Source organism: Odontesthes bonariensis, chromosome 2 (genome assembly GCF_027942865.1).
Source record: "Odontesthes bonariensis isolate fOdoBon6 chromosome 2, fOdoBon6.hap1, whole genome shotgun sequence".
NCBI lineage: Eukaryota > Metazoa > Chordata > Actinopteri > Atheriniformes > Atherinopsidae > Odontesthes > Odontesthes bonariensis.
In genome coordinates, this window is record NC_134507.1 from 1,084,425 (window position 1) to 1,104,919 (window position 20,495).

Sequence of the window (20,495 nt, forward strand, 5' to 3'; positions counted from 1 at the left end):
TCACCTTGATGGTCACCTTGAGGGTCCCCTTGAGGGTCACCTTGATGGTCACCTTGATGGTCACCTTGATGGTCACCTTGATGGTCACCTTGAGGATCCCCTTGAGGGTTACCTTGATGGTCACCTTGAGGGTCACCTCGAGGGTTACCTTGATGTCACCTTGATGGTCACCTTGAGGGATACCTTGATGGTCCCCTTGAGGGTTACCTTGATGGTCTCCTTGAGGGTTACCTTGAGGGTCACCTTGAGGGTCCCCTTGAGGGTCACGTTGAGGGTTACCTCGAGGGTCACCTTGATGGTCACCTTGGTGGTCACCTTGAGGGTCCCCTTGAGAGTTACCTTGATGGTCACCTTGAGGGTTACTTTGAGGGTCCCCTTGAGGGTCACTTTGAGGGTCCCCCTGAGGGTTACCTTGATGGTCACCTTGAGGGTTACTTTGAGGGTCCCCTTGAGGGTCACTTTGAGGGTCCCCTTGAGGGTACCCCTGAGGGTCACCTTGAGGGTTACCTTGATGGTCACCTTGAGTGTTACTTTGAGGGTACCTTGGGGGTTACCTTGAGGGTTACTTTGAGGGTCCCCTTGAGGGTTACGATGGTCACCTTGAGGGTTACCTTGATGATCACCTTGATGGTCCCCTTGAGGGTTACCCTGAGGGTCCCCTTGAGGGTCACCTTGATGGTCTCCTTGAGGGTTACCTTGAGGGTCACCTTGAGGGTCCCCTTGAGGGTCACGTTGAGGGTTACCTCGAGGGTCACCTTGATGGTCACCTTGGTGGTCACCTTGAGGGTCCCCTTGAGAGTTACCTTGATGGTCACCTTGAGGGTTACTTTGAGGGTCCCCTTGAGGGTCACTTTGAGGGTCCCCCTGAGGGTTACCTTGATGGTCACCTTGAGGGTTACTTTGAGGGTCCCCTTGAGGGTCACTTTGAGGGTCCCCTTGAGGGTACCCCTGAGGGTCACCTTGAGGGTTACCTTGATGGTCACCTTGAGTGTTACTTTGAGGGTACCTTGGGGGTTACCTTGAGGGTTACTTTGAGGGTCCCCTTGAGGGTTACGATGGTCACCTTGAGGGTTACCTTGATGATCACCTTGATGGTCCCCTTGAGGGTTACCCTGAGGGTCCCCTTGAGGGTCACCTTGATGGTTACCTTGATGATCACCTTGATGGTTACCCTGAGGGTCACCTTGATGGTCACTTTGAGGGTCACCTTGAGGGTTACTCTGAGGGTCCCCTCGAGGGTTACCTTGATGGTTACTTTGAGGGTCCCCTCGAGGGTTACCTTGATGGTTACTTTGAGGGTCCCCTTGAGAGTTACCTTGATGGTCACCTTGAGGGTTACTTTGAGGGTCCCCTTGAGGGTCACTTTGAGGGTCCCCTTGAGAGTTACCTTGATGGTCACCTTGATGGTTACTTTGAGGGTCCCCTTGAGAGTTACCTTGATGGTCACCTTGAGGGTTACTTTGAGGGTCCCCTTGAGGGTCACCTTGAGGGTCACTTTGAGGGTCCCCCTTAGGGTTACCTTGATGGTCACCTTGATGGTCCCCTTGAGGGTTACCCTGAGGGTCCCCTTGAGGGTCACCTTGAGGGTTACCTTGATGGTCACCTTGATGGTCCCCTTGAGGGTTACCCTGAGGGTCCCCTTGAGGGTCACCTTGATGGTTACCTTGATGGTCCCCTTGAGGGTCACCTTGATGGTTACCTTGATGATCACCTTGATGGTTACCCTGAGGGTCACCTTGATGGTCACTTTGAGGGTCCCCTTGAGGGTCACCTTGATGGTCACCTTGAGGTTCCCCTTTAGACTTACCTTGAGGGTTACCTCTAGGGTTACCTTGATGGTCACCTTGAGGGTTACCTTTAGGGTCTCCTTGAGGGTTACCTTGATGGTCCCCTTGAGGGTTACCCTGAGGGTCCCCTTGAGGGTTACCTGGATGGTCACCTTGAGGGTTACTTTGAGGGTCACCTTGAGGGTTACTTTGAGGGTCCCCTTGAGGGTCACCTTGATGGTCACCTTGAGGGTCACCTTTAGGGTCACTTTGAGGGTTACCTCGAGGGTCACCTTGATGGTCACTTTGAGGGTCCCCTTGAGAGTTACCTTGATGGTTACCTTGATGGTCACCTTGAGTCCCCTTGAGAGTTACCTTGATGGTCACCTTGATGGTCACCTTGAGTCCCCTTGAGAGTTACCTTGAGGGTCACCTTGATGGTCACTTTGAGGGTCCCCTTGAGAGTTACCTTGATGGTTACCTTGATGGTCACCTTGAGTCCCCTTGAGAGTTACCTTGATGGTCACCTTGATAGTCACCTTGAGGGTCCCCTTGAGAGTTACCTTGAGGGTTACCTTGAGAGTTACCTCGAGGGTTACCTTGATGGTCCCCTTGAGGGTTACCTCGAGGGTCACCTTGAGAGTTACCTTGAGGGTTACCTTGATGGTCCCCTTGAGGGTTACCTCTAGGGTTACCTCGAGGGTCACCTTGAGGGTTACCTTGATGGTCACCTTGAGGGTTACTTTGAGGGTCACCTTGAGGGTCACCTTGAGGGTTACCTTGAGGGTCACCTTGAGGGTCACCTTGAGGGTTACCTTGAGAGTTACCTTGATGGTTACCTCGAGGGTTACCTTGATGGCCACTTTGAGGGTCACCTTGAGGGTCACCTTGAGGGTTACCTTGAGGGTTACCTTGATGGTTACCTCGAGGGTTACCTTGATGGCCACTTTGAGGGTCACCTTGAGGGTCACCTTGAGGGTTACCTTGAGGGTTACCTTGATGGTCCCCTTGAGGGTTACCTTGATGTTCACCTTGATGGCTATTTAGCTGTGCATATGACACCTGAAAGTATTTTATCTGCACTCTTCACTTTTTAATTACTTAATGATTATTTTAATGGGTTTTAAATTTCTTTCTTTTTTAATTTCTTTCTTTTATTTTTTTTTTATTCCTTTTTAATGGTTTTATTGCCTTCTTGTGATTTTATGTAGCTGTAAAGCACTTTGAATTGCCCTGTGTATGAATTGTGCTCTATAAATAAAATTGCCTTGCCTTGCCTTGCCTTGAGGGTCACCTTGATGGTTACCTTGAGGGTCACCTTGAGGGTCACCTTGATGGTTACCTTGAGGGTCACCTTGAGGGTCACCTTGATGGTCCCCTTGAGGGTTACTTTGAGGGTCACTTTGAGGGTCCCCCTGAGGGTCACCTTGAGGGTTACCTTGATGGTCACCTTGAGGGTCCCCTTGAGGGTTACGATGGTCACCTTGAGGGTTACCTTGATGGTCACCTTGATGGTCACCTTGAGGGTCCCCTTGAGGGTTACCTTGAGGGTCACCTTGAGGGTTACCTTGATGGTCACCTTGAGGGTCCCCTTGAGGGTTACCTTTAGGGTCTCCTTGAGGGTTACCTTGATGGTCACCTTGAGGGTTAACTTGACTGTCACCTTGATGGTCCCCTTGAGGGTCACCTTGATGGTCACTTTGAGGGTCACCTTGATGGTCACTTTGAGGGTCACCTTGATGGTCACCTTGAGGGTCACCTTGATGGTCACTTTGATGGTCACTTTGAGGGTCACCTTGAGGGTCACCTTGAGGGTTACCCTGAGGGCCAGGGTTGGGAAACACTCTCCCAAAGGACTGCAACGTCCTTCTTTTTGTTAACCTACAACCAATTAAATAAACTAGAACATCCCAAAGAGCTGCAGCGACCTACTTTCTGTCAACCGATACTCCTTCCAAAACCCCTAAAATGACCCGAAGAAGAATGGAAGTCATAGAGTCCTACTTCTGGATACTTTGTGGCACAGAGTTGCCCTAAAGCATCCAAAATGACCCCTTAGAGCCTCTACAGCAGGGATGTCCACATCCGGTCCTGGAGGGCCGCCGTCCTGCAGGTTTTGGATGTTTCCCTGCTTCAGCACACCTGATTCAGGTGAATGGCCCTCGAGGACCGACTTTGGACATCCCTACTCTACAGAGTCCAGAGACCTTTAAATTGTACGGATGTATTCTATTAAGAGACGTAGATTGTTTTTGAAGGCAGCCCAGACCCCAAATGTTCTAAAACCAACTCAAAGGAGTTCTCTTTTTAAAGAAAACTATTCTAAATGCCTTTATTTTCATGAGAAGTCCTTGGTTCTCAAACACCAAGACGTTTCAACTTGCCAGATGTCTTCAGGGAGCTAAACAGATTGATCCTGGGTCCTTTTCTGGACGTCCACCGACAGGAATTATCCACCAAAAAAGAACCAAACCAATGTGATAAAGACGGCGGAATCTAACTGGATATTTACCGAGCTGCTCAGTGGCTTAAGGACTCCAGGCTGCTTTCAAGGTCTCCTCCAACTTTATGAAAGACCACAGCAAACCTCCTCAGTGACCACCTTTTAATCTAGTTCCTAAACAGAGCCTCAGATTGGCTGTAGAGCCTATAGAAACTTCTCATTTAACGTTTCCACCTCCAGAACATCTTAAATCTCCTACAAAGAACTCCCTTTAGGGGGAAACTTTCTCTGTCAGAGTCTTGAATTTCACTCCTTACAACTTTTAAATGACCGATGGAACCTCCTTATTGATGAACTTAAACATCTTTTTAACTTCTTTGTAACTATAGAGGCTGATTGTAAAGGACTCGGTCATTTCAGCTACAGTTTTTTGTTTTTTCTTAATTACTAATTAAAACTAGTTAAAGAGGTCTGTGATCAATACACTTTATTATTGTAGTGGTATAATGACTGTGTACATGTATAGGTTGAGGCTATAAATCATTTATTGTACATAAAAACATTAACTTTGTCAAATGCCGGAGTCCTTTACGGTCATAAAACTCATGATCTGACTACAAAATAATCTGAATATCTTAACCTTTAGCCGTTCGGTCTAATTTATTTTCCAAATCTATTTGATTCTGCTTCCTTGGTGAATGGAAACACATCATTTAATCTAATTATTTTCCTTCCTCCTGCAGTCGGACTGCAGCTTAGGGTCGACTCCTTCCTCTCGATCACAGAAGATCGCCCGAGCAAAGTGGGAGTTCCTGTTTGGAGGCCGCACAGAGGGCAGTAAAGGTACTGCAGGCACACATTGTGTTTGAAGGCATCTTTCAACAACATCAAATGTTAATGTTTATGCATGTGGAGGACGATTTTATCCAAAGCGACTCCCACTGGTAAGCGGATAGGGAAAGGGGGTCTTGCCTTAGGACCCCTACATGCAGATTTGAACCCACATGGAAGGTGGCAGTCTTACCTCTACACTATCCAGTCCCAGAAGGAAATCACAACACGAATAAGAAACAAATGATTTTCCCAGGATTTTCACATTCTGTTAACAAAAAGAGAGAAAATCCAAAAAAACTTGCAGCAAAAGGAGATTATAGTTTCTGTTCAGTGAAGAATTAAATATTTACCGATTATTCAACATATTTTAAAAGGACAGGTTTTGTAGAGGCATTAATTTTAGATATTAATGTTTAATGCAGGTATCTTAATGCGCTGCTCACATGAATCAGTAACAGCGATGCACATTATCACATCTTCCTTTAGACCACATTGGTTTTATCCTAAAACATGCTGGATTCTTATTAGGTGTAACGAAGATAAATCAGAAACCTTTAGGGGAAAACTTTATTGGTTTCCTGAGATGTGAATGATCTCTACCTGAAAGAGGCAGTCGCTGCTTTTATTTGACCCTTTCTGGACCGTTGTTGCTCTTTGATGCTTTAAAAAAGCATCTAAATTTCTTCAGCTGATCTTAAATGTCCCATCAGCGTCCCTTCGTCGGCTTCCCATAAAGATTCAGGTCAAAATGTTCTTATTGTTGAATGAAGCTCTGAATCTGTTGGGTCGATTAAACTCGGCAAACTCAGTGAAGTAAACAAGCAGGTTCTTCTAAGCCAATTAGCTGCAGCTGAAGCTTAGCATGAGTCCACCTCAGAGTGTTACTACGCTTCTCTACTCACATCCTGTTCTTTGGTGCCTTTTCCTGGCCGGATAATTCCACCTGGAAGAGTTCTCATAGTGATGTAAAGCATGAGATGCTCGTAGGCTCAGACTTTACACTGGAAAAAATCAAAGTCTTACCAAGTATATTTGTCTCATTTCTAGTTAAAATATCTCATTACACTTAATATAAGACACAACTGCCTAACAAGTTCTATTTCAGCCAGATATAGGGACTTGTTTGAAGACAATACATCTGGAATATCTTGTTAAATGAAAAAGTCTTGAAAACAAATTGTTTTGAGTCACATTTCATATGAAACAAGCTTTTTTTTTTCATTTGAAGAGGTTTTTAAGCTAATTTCAAGATCACTTTTATCTCAAAAGTCCTAAATATCACATTTTATTTCAAGAAATCTTGACAAGCCGATTTTCACAAGTTCCATTGGCAGATTTTTTTGCTTATTTCAAGTAAAAACGTCTTTTATTTGTTGTTTTTCTTACTTATTTTTGGAGGGGCATTTTTTCCAGTGTAACCCTTAATCTACCCATCGTTTTATTATTTTTACTTCATTATTCGCCCTAAATTGCCCTCTTCCACCTGTTTTTGGTCTGAAATGTAAAGATGGATGTTGGTTAACAGATTAAATGAAGCTGATGAAGCTCCAGTTTTGTGTGTTTTGCAGACATGTGATCAGGATTGAACCCGGTCAGGCACCTGATTACACCTGTTACATCACACGCTGTGTTCCTTCAGCAGCTCCGTCCACGGCGCCGCCCTCCTCCCTCTGCCTGAAGCCAGCCAATCAGAGGAGGGGGCGGGACAGCGGGGGTCAGTCGCATCAGGAGGTCCGGCGGATCGAGGTGGAGCTGGTGTCTCCGCAGCTCAGAGGCCCCGCCCCCAAGACGGGCATCATCCGGCGGGCCGTCAAATACTCCGAGACGGACCTGGACGCCGTGCCGCAGCGCTGCTACCGCGAGACCGACCTGGACGAGGTGAGCCGGGTCCGTCAGGTCCGGACCTGCTCGTGGATCAGGAGTAGGGATGGGAATTGATAAGATTTTTACGATTCCAATTCCATTTTGGATTCTGCTTTACGATTCGGTTCTTTGTCGGTTCCCTTATCGATTCTCATTTGGAGAAAAAGGACAACAAACCGGTCGATTAGCATCAACTTTGTTTAGTTTAGAAGTAACACGAGTCATGACCTCACAAACCCAACAACGGTGAGGTCCACATTGGTCTATCCTGGCCTGGGTAATTTAACTCTTCCTGCTCTGGTGAAAGGAGAAGCTGGAGGTAGAGGTGAACTGGGGGTAGTACCACCAGCCTCTGGCTCTGAGCCAGTCAGGCTCTGTCTCTCATGATTTCATCTAAATGTAATGCCTGAGAAGGCATTCATTTAACCTTAACCGTTACTAACAGCAGCTTTTACAATCAGGCAAATGGAGCTAACATGATAGGCAGTGTTTGTTAGTTAGTTACCTGCAGTGTTAGCCGAGGACATGCTAACGTTGCTAACGTTGCTGGGTTCAGATTCACCGACTTTAATCAGTCATTCATAGTTATTGCATGTTGGTAGTATTTCCTCCCTTTGGTGAAATATTCACTTTGCAAGTTGCCCTGTTGTCGTCTTTTTTTATCAATCAATCAATCAAACTTTATTTATGAAGCCCTTTATAATAGCCAACTGGTACTCAAAGTGCTTTACAACAGGATAAAAACAACAATACATAAAACACGATTCAGAAATGGTAAAAGTGCTAAAAGTGCTGCAGGGCATTAAACCCCTTCCACAAGTGCAATAAAATTAATTGTATAAAATTTGTATAAAATTAAGATAATTAAAAAAGAGCGGATAGAATGGATGCATAGTGGCCCTAATCAGAGTTTGAACGCCACTCTAAAAAGGTGGGTCTTAAGCTTCGATTTTAAAAAGGCCGAGATTTAGGGATGTGTAACCAAACTTTCGAGCGTTTGTACCGCTTGGGCACCATGTTTGTATGTATGTTGACTGCTGGCTGCACTGGACTCGCCACACAACGTTGCGTGGTGATGTCATTCAATTCCAATTCCTTGGAATCGCCAAACGATTCCAAGGAATTGAAACACTGGGAACCGGTTCTCAACAAGAACCGGTTTTTGATTCCCATCCCTAGTCAGGACGTTAAACGCCGGTTCCGTCAGGTCCGGACCTGCTCGTGGATCAGAGGGTTAAACGTGGATCAGGAGGTTAAACGCCGTGTCCATCTGCAGGTGATGCGAGCGGAGGCGGAGCCGGCTGAGGAGGCGGACTCTGCTTTCGGGAGTAACCGCAGCGTTTCGGATAACTCCAGATTAAGCCCCACCGACGCCTCCCCGAAACCCGGGACAGGCGGAGGAAAGGAGGAGGATGGAGAGGAAGAGGAGGAGGAGGAGGAGGAGGAGGAGGAGGAGGGGGAAGGAGTGGTGAGCTGGGCCAGCGTCAGGATGCTGGGAGACCGGCAGAGGCAACGGGCCACCAAGGAGGAGGACGAGGTGTTCAGTCTGCTGCTGAAAGGGTGAGAAACTCAGATTATTATTATATTATTATATCCCTCTGTCAGAACAGCAGTTTGGGCCTAGTTTGGACCCATTTTGGGCCCAGCTTTGGGCCTAGTTTGGACCCAGTTTGGGCCCAGCTTTGGGCCTAGTTTGGACCCAGTTTGGGCCAAGTTTGGACCCAGCTTTGGACCCAGCTTTGGGCCCAGCTTTGGACCTAGTTTGGACCCAGTTTGGGCCTAGTTTGGACCCAGCTTGGACCCAGCTTTGGGCCCAGCTTGGACCCAGCTTTGGGCCCAGTTTGGACCCAGTTTGGACCAAGTTTGGTCCCAGCTTTTGGCCTAGTTTGGACCCAGTTTGTACCCAGTTTGGTCCCAGCTTTTGGCCTAGTTTGGACCCAGTTTGGACCAAGTTTGGACCAAGTTTGGAACCAGATATGGACCCAGTTTGGACCTAGTTCTAGCCCAGTTGGGGCCCAGCTTTGGACCTAGTTTGGGCCCAATTTGGACCCAGTTTGGTCCCAATTTGGGCCCAGTTTGGACACAGTTTGGTCCCAATTTGGGCCCAGTTTGGACCCAGTTTGGTCCCAGTTGGGGCCAAGTTTGGACCCAGTTCGGTCCCAATTTGGGCCCAGTTTGGTCCCAGATGGGGCCCAGTTTGGTCCCAGTTTGGTCCCAGTTGGGGCCCAGCTTTGGACCTAGTTTGGGCCCAATTTGGACCTAGGATTAGTTGGTCCAGCTTTGTGCCCGGTTTGGACCTAGTTTGGGCCAAGTTTGGAACCAGCATGGGGCCTAGTTTGGACCCAGTTTGGGCCTAGTTTGGACCTAGCTTGGACCCAGCTTTGGGCCTAGTTTGGACCCAGTTTGGGCCAAGTTTGGAACCAGCTTTGGGCCCAGCTTTGGGCCTACTTTGGACCCAGTTTGGGCCTAGTTTGGACCCAGTTTGGTCCAAGTTTGGAACCAGCTTTGGACCCAGTTTGGACCTAGTTTGGGCCCAGTTGGGGCCCAGCTTTGGACCTAGTTTGGGCCCAGTTTGGACCCAGTTTGGTCCCAGTTGGGGCCCAGCTTTGGACCTAGTTTGGGCCCAGTTTGGACCCAGTTTGGACCCAGTTTGGTCCCAATTTGTGCCCAGTTTGGGCCCAATTTGGACCTAGGATCAGTTGGTCCAGCTTTGGGCCAAGTTTGGACCTAGTTTGGGCCCAGCTTGGACCTAGCTTTTGGCCCAGTTTGGACCCAGTTTGGACCCAGTTTGGTCCCATTTTGGACCCAGTTTGGACATCCACAGGTTTGAAGTGTTGATGCTCCTTGAGTTTTCCCTCAGCCTCAGTTGGTCCACTCTCACCCCGATGATGTAGTTTGTGTTTTAGTGGATGATGTGAGTCAAAAAGCAGGTTCTGGTGGGTTTGTGGAGGTAAACCTTTGCCCCCCCCCCCCCCCCGTGAACTTGCTGTTCACCAAGTTGATGCGCTCCGTGGAAGCTTCCAATTCTTGAGTTTTGGATCTTGACCCAGGTGTGGTCCACCTACCAGTGGCTTGGTGCCGCTACTTATCAGCTGATGATCCCACCTGGTTCAGAACTGAAGAAGCTTTCAGCTGAGACGGGAAACGTCTTCAGGAACCAAGAAGAAGAAGTCCAGCTGAGCTGATCACAGTCCATCTTTGTTTCCTGGTAAATCCGGTGGAAGAAGAAGCTACCCCAGCCTCTCAGAATGAGGGAACGTTTCACATCTGGATGGTTAACAGATGCTTGTTTGACGGCTTCCTGTTGAACCCAAAAGCATAATTTTAGTCGATGAATCTCCTGCTGCTGTTGAGTAACGTACAGCCCTTAAAGTTCACTCTTTTATTCCCCAACAGGACGTTGGATGTATCATCCGACAACCATGGTTGCCTCAAGTCTCCCGTCTCCATCGGCAGCCCCCGCCGGCCCTCCGACAGCAACCTGGACTCCTTCAGCCGGCACTTTGAAAGCATCATGGAGTCCCACAGGGCCAAAGGCACCTCGTTCAGCAGCTTGGACAGCGTCGACCTGCTGACCTCCGGATCCACGTCCGTGTTCACCTTTGACCTGCCGACGCTCACCCCGGAGATCCAGGTAGGACCCCGACGATGACCCCTAACCCTTACCCCTAGGGATGGGAATCGAGAACCGGTTCTTGTTGAGAACCGGTTCCCAGTATTTCAATTCCTTGGAATCGTTTGGCGATTTTGCAAACGATTCCCTTATCGATTTCAGTGGGCGCAAATGACGTCACCACGCAACGTTGCGTGGCGAGTCCAGTGCAGCCAGCAGCCAACAGTAAACATGGCGCCCAAGCGGTACAAACGCTCGAAAGTTTGGTTACACATCCCTAAAAAAGACGACAACAGGGCAACTTGCAAAGTGAATATTTCACCAAAGGGAGGAAATACTACCAACATGCAATAACTATGAATGAATGTTGCGTTTTCGATCCGCTCCGGACTAACGTTGGTGAATCTGAACCCAGCAACGTTAGCAACGTTAGCATGTCCTCGGCTAACACTGCAGGTAACTAACTAACAAACACTGCCTATCATGTTAGCACCATTTGCCTCATTGTAAAACCTGCTGTCAGTAATGGTTAAGGTTAAATGAATGCCTTCTCAGGCATTACATTTAGATGAAATCATGAGAGACAGAGCCTGACTGGCTCAGAGCCAGAGGCTGGTGGTACTACCCCCAGTTCACCTCTACCTCCAGCTTCTCCTTTCACCAGAGCAGGAAGAGTTAAATTACCCAGGCCAGGATAGACCAATGTGGACCTCACCGTTGTTGGGTTTGTGTGGTCATGACTCGTGTTGCTTCTAAACTAAACAAAGTTGATGCTAATCGACCGGTTTGTTGTCCTTTTTCTCCAAGTGAGAATCGATAATGGAACCGACAAAGAACCGAATCGAAAATGGAATTGGAATCGTAAAAATATTATCAATTCCCATCCCTAGTTACCCCTGTCCTGGGGGGGGTGCAGCAGGCGCCAATGACCTGTTTTTGTGTCCAGAGTCAGATCTGCGAGAGCGCCAAGCAGATCTCCGAGCTGAGCTTCGCCCCTCTGGCCCGTCCCGACCCGTCCGCCCCCTCAGAGACGTCCCGCTCTGAGATCAGCCTCAACGCCTCGGGCGCCGGCCTCCGAGCCGGCTTCAGGGACGACTCCGGTCCTCCGGTCCGGTCCAAGTCGGAGAAGGAGTCGTGGCGTAGCTCCGTCGGCAAAGACGGCTTCAGAAAGGCGAGCTCGGTCCCGTCGCTGCACAGTAGCCCGAGGTGAGTCCGACCCGAAGGTTCAGATCCAAACTATTTACCCACAGCCTGCATCCTGCCTCTGAGCGGCTCCTCCTCAGCTTTAACTCATTCTGACAGACTCCTGATGAGCTGCTGAGGCTGCTTCTGGGACTTTGACCTGATGTTACATCCTTCTATTCTTTACTCTTAGATCATAATCTAAAAATTTCTTCTTCAGCTCAGCTTTAGAGAGGTATTTCTGTCTCTTTAGCTCCTGAATCCTTAAAGAACACAGATTATTGAAAGGGAAATACCTCCGTTATTTACCCATTACTGTCAGAAATGACCCTAACCCTAACCCTACCCTACTGTCAGAAATGACCCTAACCCTAACCCTACCCTACTGTCAGAAATGACCCAAACCCTAACCCTACCCTACTGTCAGAAATAACTCTTACCCTACCCTACTGTCAGAAATGACTCTAACCTCTCCCTACTGTCAGAAATAACCCTACCCTACTGTCAGATATAACCCTACCCTACTGTCAGAAATGACCCTAACCCTACCCTACTGTCAGATATAACCCTAACCCTACCCTAAGCTACCCTACTGTCAGATATAACCCTAACCCTACCCTAAGCTACCCTACTGTCAGATATAACCCTAACCCTACCCTAAGCTACCCTACTGTCAGATATAACCCTACCCTACAGTCAGAAATGACCCTAACCCTACCCTACTGTCAGATATAACCCTACCCTACTGTCAGATATAATCCTACCCTACTGTCAGATATAACCCTAACCCTACATAACTGTCAGATATAACCCTACCCTACTGTCAGAAATGACCCTAACCCTACCCTACTGTCAGAAATGACTCTAACCCTACCCTACTGTCAGAAATGACTAACCCTACCCTACCCTACTGTCAGAAATGACTCTAACCCTACCCTACTGTCAGAAATGACTCTAACCCTACCCTACTGTCAGAAATGACTAACCCTACCCTACCCTACTGTCAGAAATGACTCTAACCCTACCCTACTGTCAGAAATGACCCTAACCCTACCCTACTGTCAGAAATGACTCTAACCCTACCCTACTGTCAGAAATGACTAACCCTACCCTACCCTACTGTCAGAAATGACCCTACCCTACTGTCAGAAATGACTAACCCTACCCTACCCTACTGTCAGAAATGACTCTAACCCTACCCTACTGTCAGAAATAACCCTAACCCTACCCTGTCAGAAATTACCCTAACCCTACCCTACTGTCAGATATAACCCTACCCTACTGTCAGAAATGACCCTAACCCTACCCTACTGTCAGAAATGACTCTAACCCTACCCTACTGTCAGAAATGACTAACCCTACCCTACCCTACTGTCAGAAATGACCCTACCCTACTGTCAGATATAACCCTAACCCTACCCTACTGTCAGAAATAACCCTAACCCTACCCTACCCTACTGTCAGAAATAACCCTAACCCTACCCTGTCAGAAATTACCCTAACCCTACCCTACTGTCAGATATAACCCTACCCTACTGTCAGAAATGACCCTAACCCTACCCTACTGTCAGATATAACCCTACCCTACTGTCAGATATAACCCTACCCTACTGTCAGAAATGACCCTAACCCTACCCTACCCTACTGTCAGATATAACCCTACCCTACTGTCAGATATAACCAGTGTTAATTTTGTCAACTAGGACGATGACGAAAATATTTCGTTAACGCCCCTTTTACCCGTGACGATGACGAGACGATGACGCACAAAAATGCTTCCAGAAAATAAAAATATGACGAGAATAAAAAATTATTTTCGTTAACGAGACTAAGACAAGACAAAATTTACAAGCCATGGACGAATGGACATTAACAAATTTAATTGTTTATAATTAATTTGTAATTTGTAATTGTTAATATAAGTGTTTCTTGATGTAGAAAAGGCTCCAAAGTTGTGTTGGTCAGTTCAGAGCGGAGCGGCCCCCTGCTGGTCATTTAGCGTAACTGTCGGTGCTCGGTTAGAACAGGTGTGTGCTCTGAGTCGACAGAGGGAAGATCGAGCTGTTGATTAATGTCCCGGCAAGTGGTGTGTGCGTGAATGAAACGTGAGTATGGCTGTATATATTGTTCATGTAATGTATTCAGGTTGCTGCAGCCGTAGCTTCTGTTGCTTTGATGTGTAACTCGCCATGTGCATGCTAGTTGTAGCATTTAGCTCACCTGCCGGTGTACGGTTTGTTGGAGCCATTTCGTTTACAACAAGGACAACAAAACAACCTGCATGATAATGATTGATCATGCCGCCGTGTGTAGAGAAGTTCTATTATGTACAGTGTTGACTAAAATGACTCAAATTTGACCAAGACTAAAATTGATTTTCGTCATTGTGACTAAGACTAAGACTAAATTGGGAAGGCAATGACTAAATATGACTAAGACTAAAATTGATTTTCGACATTGTGACTAAGACTAAGAATAAATAAAAAAAAAAGCTGACGAAATTAACACTGGATATAACCCTAACCCTACCCTACTGTCAGATATAACCCTAACCCTACCCTACTGTCAGAAATAACCCTAACCCTACCCTGTCAGAAATTACCCTAACCCTACCCTACTGTCAGATATAACCCTACCCTACTGTCAGATATAACCCTACCCTACTGTCAGATATAACCAGTGTTAATTTTGTCAACTAGGACGATGACGAAAATATTTCGTTAACGCCCCTTTTACCCGTGACGATGACGAGACGATGACGCACAAAAATGCTTCCAGAAAATAAAAATATGACGAGAATAAAAAATTATTTTCGTTAACGAGACTAAGACAAGACAAAATTTACAAGCCATGGACGAATGGACATTAACAAATTTAATTGTTTATAATTAATTTGTAATTTGTAATTGTTAATATAAGTGTTTCTTGATGTAGAAAAGGCTCCAAAGTTGTGTTGGTCAGTTCAGAGCGGAGCGGCCCCCTGCTGGTCATGTAGCGTAACTGTCGGTGCTCGGTTAGAACAGGTGTGTGCTCTGAGTCGACAGAGGGAAGATCGAGCTGTTGATTAATGTCCCGGCAAGTGGTGTGTGCGTGAATGAAACGTGAGTATGGCTGTATATATTGTTCATGTAATGTATTCAGGTTGCTGCAGCCGTAGCTTCTGTTGCTTTGATGTGTAACTCGCCATGTGCATGCTAGTTGTAGCATTTAGCTCACCTGCCGGTATACGGTTTGTTGGAGCCATTTCGTTTACAACAAGGACAACAAAACAACCTGCATGATAATGATTGATCATGCCGCCGTGTGTAGAGAAGTTCTATTATGTACAGTGTTGACTAAAATGACTCAAATTTGACCAAGACTAAAATTGATTTTCGTCATTGTGACTAAGACTAAGACTAAATTGGGAAGGCAATGACTAAATATGACTAAGACTAAAATTGATTTTCGACATTGTGACTAAGACTAAGAATAAATAAAAAAAAAAAGCTGACGAAATTAACACTGGATATAACCCTAACCCTACCCTACTGTCAGATATAACCCTACCCTACTGTCAGATATAACCCTAACCCTACTCTACTGTCAGATATAACCCTACCCTGTCAGAAATGACCCTAACCCTAACCCTACTGTCAGAAATTACCCTAACCCTACCCTACTGTCAGAAATGACCCTAATCCTAACCCTACCCTACTGTCAGAAATGACTCTAACCCTACCCTACCCTACTGTCAGAAATGACTCTAACCCTACCCTACCCTACTGTCAGAAATGACTCTAACCCTACCCTACTGTCAGAAATGACTCTAACCCTAACCCTACCCTACTGTCAGAAATGACCCTAACCCTAACCCTACCCTACTGTCAGAAATGACTCTAACCCTACCCTACCCTACTGTCAGAAATGACTCTAACCCTAACCCTACCCTACTGTCAGAAATGACCCTAACCCTAACCCTACCCTACTGTCAGAAATGACTCTAACCCTACCCTACCCTACTGTCAGAAATGACCCTAACCCTACTGTCAGAAATGACCCTAACCCAGCCCTACTGTCAGAAATAACCCTACCCTACTGCCAGAAATGACCCTAACCCTAAAACCAACACATTTTTTATTGCTTTTCTTTCTGAAATCACTTACAAATAAACACATTAATCATGTATAACACAGGAAAGTTCTGTGACCAACACAGCAAACTGAAGATCTTTAGTTCGTCCAACGGTCTGAGGTCCATAATGTTGTTGAACAGCTGGAACTGTGATGACCTCACAAACTGTTAAACTAGGTTCAGCTTTCTAACGTTTGATGGTGAGCTGCGTATCAGCTGGTGTGGGAGCGTGCACATGATGCTGCTGAATGTGTGTCAGTTACAGGCTGCTGAATGTGTGTCAGTTACAGGCTGCTGAAAGGGATGCTGCAGTAACTCAGGTCGGCCAGAAGGTGGCAGCACACACTTTGTTCTGGTCTCTGTGGGTGTTACAGAGCTTTGTTCTGTACTTTGCAGCAGCTGTTTCCAGTAAAGACGAATAAAACTTCAGCTGAAAGTATATTAAACACATCAGCTGGAACTCCTTTCAGGCTTTTTTAAGGTGGCTTTTGCTTTTTTAAGGTGTTTTTTCCTTTTTTAAAGGTGACTTTTCCTTTTTTAAAGGTGTTTTTTCCTTTGTAATGGTGGTTTAAAGGTGTTTTTTCCTTTTTTAAAGATGTTTTTTCCTTTGTAATGGTGGTTTAAAGGTGTTTTTTCCTTTTTTAAGGTGGTTTAAAGGTGGTTTTTCCTTTTTTGTTAAGGTGGTTTTTCCTTTTTAAAGGAGGCTTTTCCTTTTTAAAGGAGGCTTTTCCTTTTTTAAAGGTGACTTCCTTTTTTAAAGGTGTTTTTTCCTTTGTAATGGTGGTTTAAAGGTGTTTTTTCCTTTTTTAAAGGTGTTTTTTCCTTTTTTAAAGGTGGTTTTTCCTTTGTAATGGTGGTTTAAAGGTGTTTTTTCCTTTTTTAAGGTGGTTTAAAGGTGGTTTTTCCTTTTTTAAAGGTGGTTTTTCCTTTGTAATGGTGGTTTAAAGGTGTTTTTTCCTTTTTTAAAGGTGACTTTTCCTTTTTTAAAGGTGTTTTTTCCTTTGTAATGGTGGTTTAAAGGTGTTTTTTCCTTTTTTAAGGTGGTTTAAAGGTGGTTTTTCCTTTTTTGTTAAGGTGGTTTTTCCTTTTTAAAGGAGGCTTTTCCTTTTTTAAAGGTGGTTTTTCCTTTGTAATGGTGGTTTAAAGGTGTTTTTTCCTTTTTTAAAGGTGTTTTTTTCCTTTTTTAAAGGTGGTTTTTCCTTTGTAATGGTGGTTTAAAGGTGTTTTTTCCTTTTTTAAGGTGGTTTAAAGGTGGTTTTTCCTTTTTTGTTAAGGTGTTTTTTCCTTTTTAAGGGAGGCTTTTCCTTTTTAAAGGAGGCTTTTCCTTTTTAAAGGAGGCTTTTCCTTTTTAAAGGAGGCTTTTCCTTTGGAAGCTGATTATTACGATGGTTCGGAAATAATTTCAACCGGCTCTGACCCACCTCTGATCCCGTCCACACTCGGTCCAGCTGCCGCTCACATCTGGAGCCGCTAACTGTGACGGGGGCGGAGCTTCCTGGAGTTAAACTGAGCATCTGGCTCTGACAGGAAGAGAATCTGCGGGTCACATGACCAACTCTCACAGAATGCAGCCGACAGGTTCGGTAAAGCAAAGACTGAGATAAAATATGGTGATTATATAGATTTAGCTCATGTAAATAAACAAAAATAAAAGTCTCTTAAAATCTTTTCCTTTAAACCTGAATATAAAATGAGCTAAAATGGAACAATGTGGGAACATAACTCACACATTCAGCTTCTTAAACTGAAGGATCTGCCCCCCCCCCCCTCTCACTGGGTGTGGACATTCAAACTTTATTGTCTGGAGGAAATAAATCCAGCCGCAGTGAAAGAATTCAGGCTGGAAATGAAAAACAGGATCACACCCAGACTTCTACTTCTTCTTCTTCTTCTTCTTCTTCTTCTTCTTCTTCTTCTTCTTCTTCTTCTTCTTCTTCTTCTTCTTCTTCTTCTTCTTCTTCTTCTTCTTCTTCTTCTTCTTCTTCTTCTTCTTCTTCTTCTTCTTCTTCTTCTTCTTCTTCTTCTTCTTCTTCTTCTTCTTCTTCTTCTTCTTCTTCTTCTTCTTCTTCTTCTTCTTCTTCTTCTTCTTCTTCTTCTTCTTCTTCTTCTTCTTCTTCTTCTTCTTCTTCTTCTTCTTCTTCTTCTTCTTCTTCTTCTTCTTCTTCTTCTTCTACCCCTCCCAGCACACACAGCCCGTAAAACACATTCACTCCCTGAAATCTAGTCCACGAACTCAACTCAAATTTATTTATAAAGCCCTTTAAAACAGCCGAGGCTGAAACAAAGTTCTGCACATTAATAACAGCACAAAGTATTAAACATAAAAACAATGTAAAAACAATAATAAACAATAAAAACAATGTAAAAACAATAAAAAAAAAAGTAAAAACAATAATAAACAATTAGGCATAAAACAATAAAAACAATAATAAACAATTAGGCATAAAACATAAAAACAATGTAAAAACAATAACAAACAATAAAAACAATTAAAAAAATGTAAAAACAATAATAAACAATTAGGCATAAAACATAAAAACAATGTAAAAACAATAACAGAAACGGAGTCTCCTGCTGGGTTTAAAGCCAGCGAATAAAAATAGGTTCTAAGACGAGTTTTAAAATGTCCTCACTGCGTCTGAAATGCACATTTGGTCCTCACAAGGGTAGTGCAACAAGTCCACGTTGGCGGGCGTGCATGTGCACGTGCACACATGTAGTTAATCAGCCTATAGAGGGAAATTCCAGATGAGTTCATCCAGGCAGCGTCTCAGAGACGGGACGGAGAGAAAGACCTCCCACTCCTGTCAGAGAACCAGAGACGCTCCTTCTTAAGGCTCCGCCTCCTCCTCCTCCTCCTCCTCTTCCTCCTCCGCCGCCTCCGTCATTCATGTGGAGCATCTCCATCTGTTGTCTGGCTGCTCTGACCTCTGACCTCTGACCTGCTTTCTCTCAGCTTGTGCTGCTGCTTTGAATTCTTGTGCAGAGAGTCTGAGAGTCTGAATAATAACCAGAGAAATGGAGCCTGAGCCTGTGGATAAATATGTACATTTATTTAGCTTTTTAATGTCTGATCGTTGTATTATAAAGACGGATACATTTCCTTTAGAGTCCCTGTTAATGTTTTTCCTTTTTTAAAAGGTGGTTTTTCCTTTTTTAAAAGATGGCTTTTCCTTTTTTAAGGTGGCTTTTTCTTTTTTAAGGTTGCTTTTCCTTTTTTAAGGTGGCTTTTCCTTTTTAAAGGTGGCTTTTTCTTGGCTTTTCCTTTTTTAAGGTGGCTTTTCCTTTTTTAAGGTTGCTTTTCCTTTTTAAAGGTGGCTTTTTCTTGGCTTTTTCTTTTTTAAGGTTGCTTTTCCTTTTTAAAGGTGGCTTTTTCTTGGCTTTTTCTTTTTTAAGGTTGCTTTTCCTTTTTTAAGGTGGCTTTTCCTTTTTTAAGGTTGCTTTTCCTTTTTTAAGGTTGCTTTTCCTTTTTAAGGTGGCTTTTTCTTGGCTTTTCCTTTTTTAAAAGGTGGCTTTTTATTTAGCTTTTTAATGTCTGATCGTTAGATTATAAAGACAGATTAGTCCTTTAGATGTTTCTCGTCCCTGTTAATGTTTTCCATTCAGATTTCAGATGAGTTTTAATCGTCCGGATTTAGTTGATGTTGCTGTTTCTAAAAATACACGTTGGTGCAGAAAAGGGTAAAAATAAGATGTGGAGTTTGTCGAGCTGCTGGAAAAAGAGGCAGACAGAAACTTCCAGGAAGGTTGTTGGAGTGAGAGGAAGGTAAGATGAGACAAAGAGAGGAAGAGGGGGTGGGAGGAGGAGGACGAGGAGGAGGGCTCAGCCGGGGGAGGAAGCACATACCTCCGCCGCCTCAGTGGAGGAAAACAGCCGGCCGATGGACGGAGGAGGGAGGAGAAGCTCCGACGCAGAGCAGGGAAAGTTGCTGGGAAAGTGTTGGGGCGGCGGCGGCGAGGTTTTTAGTGTCAGGACGGAGCGGAAAAGAGGAAGAGGAGGAGGAGGAAGGTGCTGCGAGGAGGAGAAGTCGACCCGACCGGAGAGAGGAGCCGCCGGATCGTAAACTCTGAGACTCAAACGCTCACAGGACGTGATGTCACGCCGTTATGACGTCATCGGCGCCTCCCCTCGGCTCGGAGGCGTCGATGCGGTTTGATTGGCGGCTGCTTTTCGGTCCCAGGCGAGCTGTGACGGTGGGTGGTGCCACGTCAGCATGGCGAGTTACCTGCTGTGCTGGGGGGGCGGGGCCCTGGAGGACAGGTACCTGTACGCCCCGCCCTACCCGGCCGTGTACAGGTGAGCGTTCAGGGCGGCGGCAGCTCGCTCAGAGAGGTTAAGGTGGTGAACTCTGAACCCCAGGGGGGGGGGAAACTAAAGCTAAAACTGCTTCCAGGTGAAGCTATTCAGAGTTTCTGCTGCTGCAGGTGTGTCTGCAGGTGTGTCAGCAGGTGTGTCAGCAGGTGTATCTGCAGGTGTGTCTGCAGGTGTGTCAGCAGGTGTGTCTGCAGGTGTGTCAGCAGGTGTGTCAGCAGGTGTGTCAGCAGGTGTGTCTGCAGGTGTGTCTGCAGGTGTGTCTGCAGGTGTGTCAGCAGGTGTGTCTGCAGGTGTGTCAGCAGGTGTGTCTGCAGGTGTGTCTGCAGGTGTGTCTGCAGGTGTGTCTGCAGGTGTGTCTGCAGGTGT

The 20,495-nt window shown here is 45.7% G+C and overlaps 1 protein-coding gene across 6 annotated transcripts in view; it reads left to right on the forward strand.

The window, feature by feature from the left end:
* The window catches only part of psda (pleckstrin and Sec7 domain containing a), a 171,662-nt gene that overhangs the window by 115,863 nt on the left and 35,304 nt on the right, over window positions 1–20,495 (forward strand). For 3 of the 6 annotated variants that reach the window (XM_075473519.1, XM_075473492.1, XM_075473500.1), the window contains exons 6-8: window positions 8,183–8,466; window positions 10,303–10,540; window positions 11,466–11,725. In XM_075473519.1, coding sequence (XP_075329634.1) covers window positions 8,183–8,466; window positions 10,303–10,540; window positions 11,466–11,725 — 782 coding nt within the window. Of the gene's footprint in view, window positions 1–4,948; window positions 5,053–6,682; window positions 6,922–8,182; window positions 8,467–10,302; window positions 10,541–11,465; window positions 11,726–19,658; window positions 20,112–20,495 lie in introns of those variants that run through there. The other 3 variants (XM_075473529.1, XM_075473536.1, XM_075473546.1) reach the window with 3 other exon arrangements.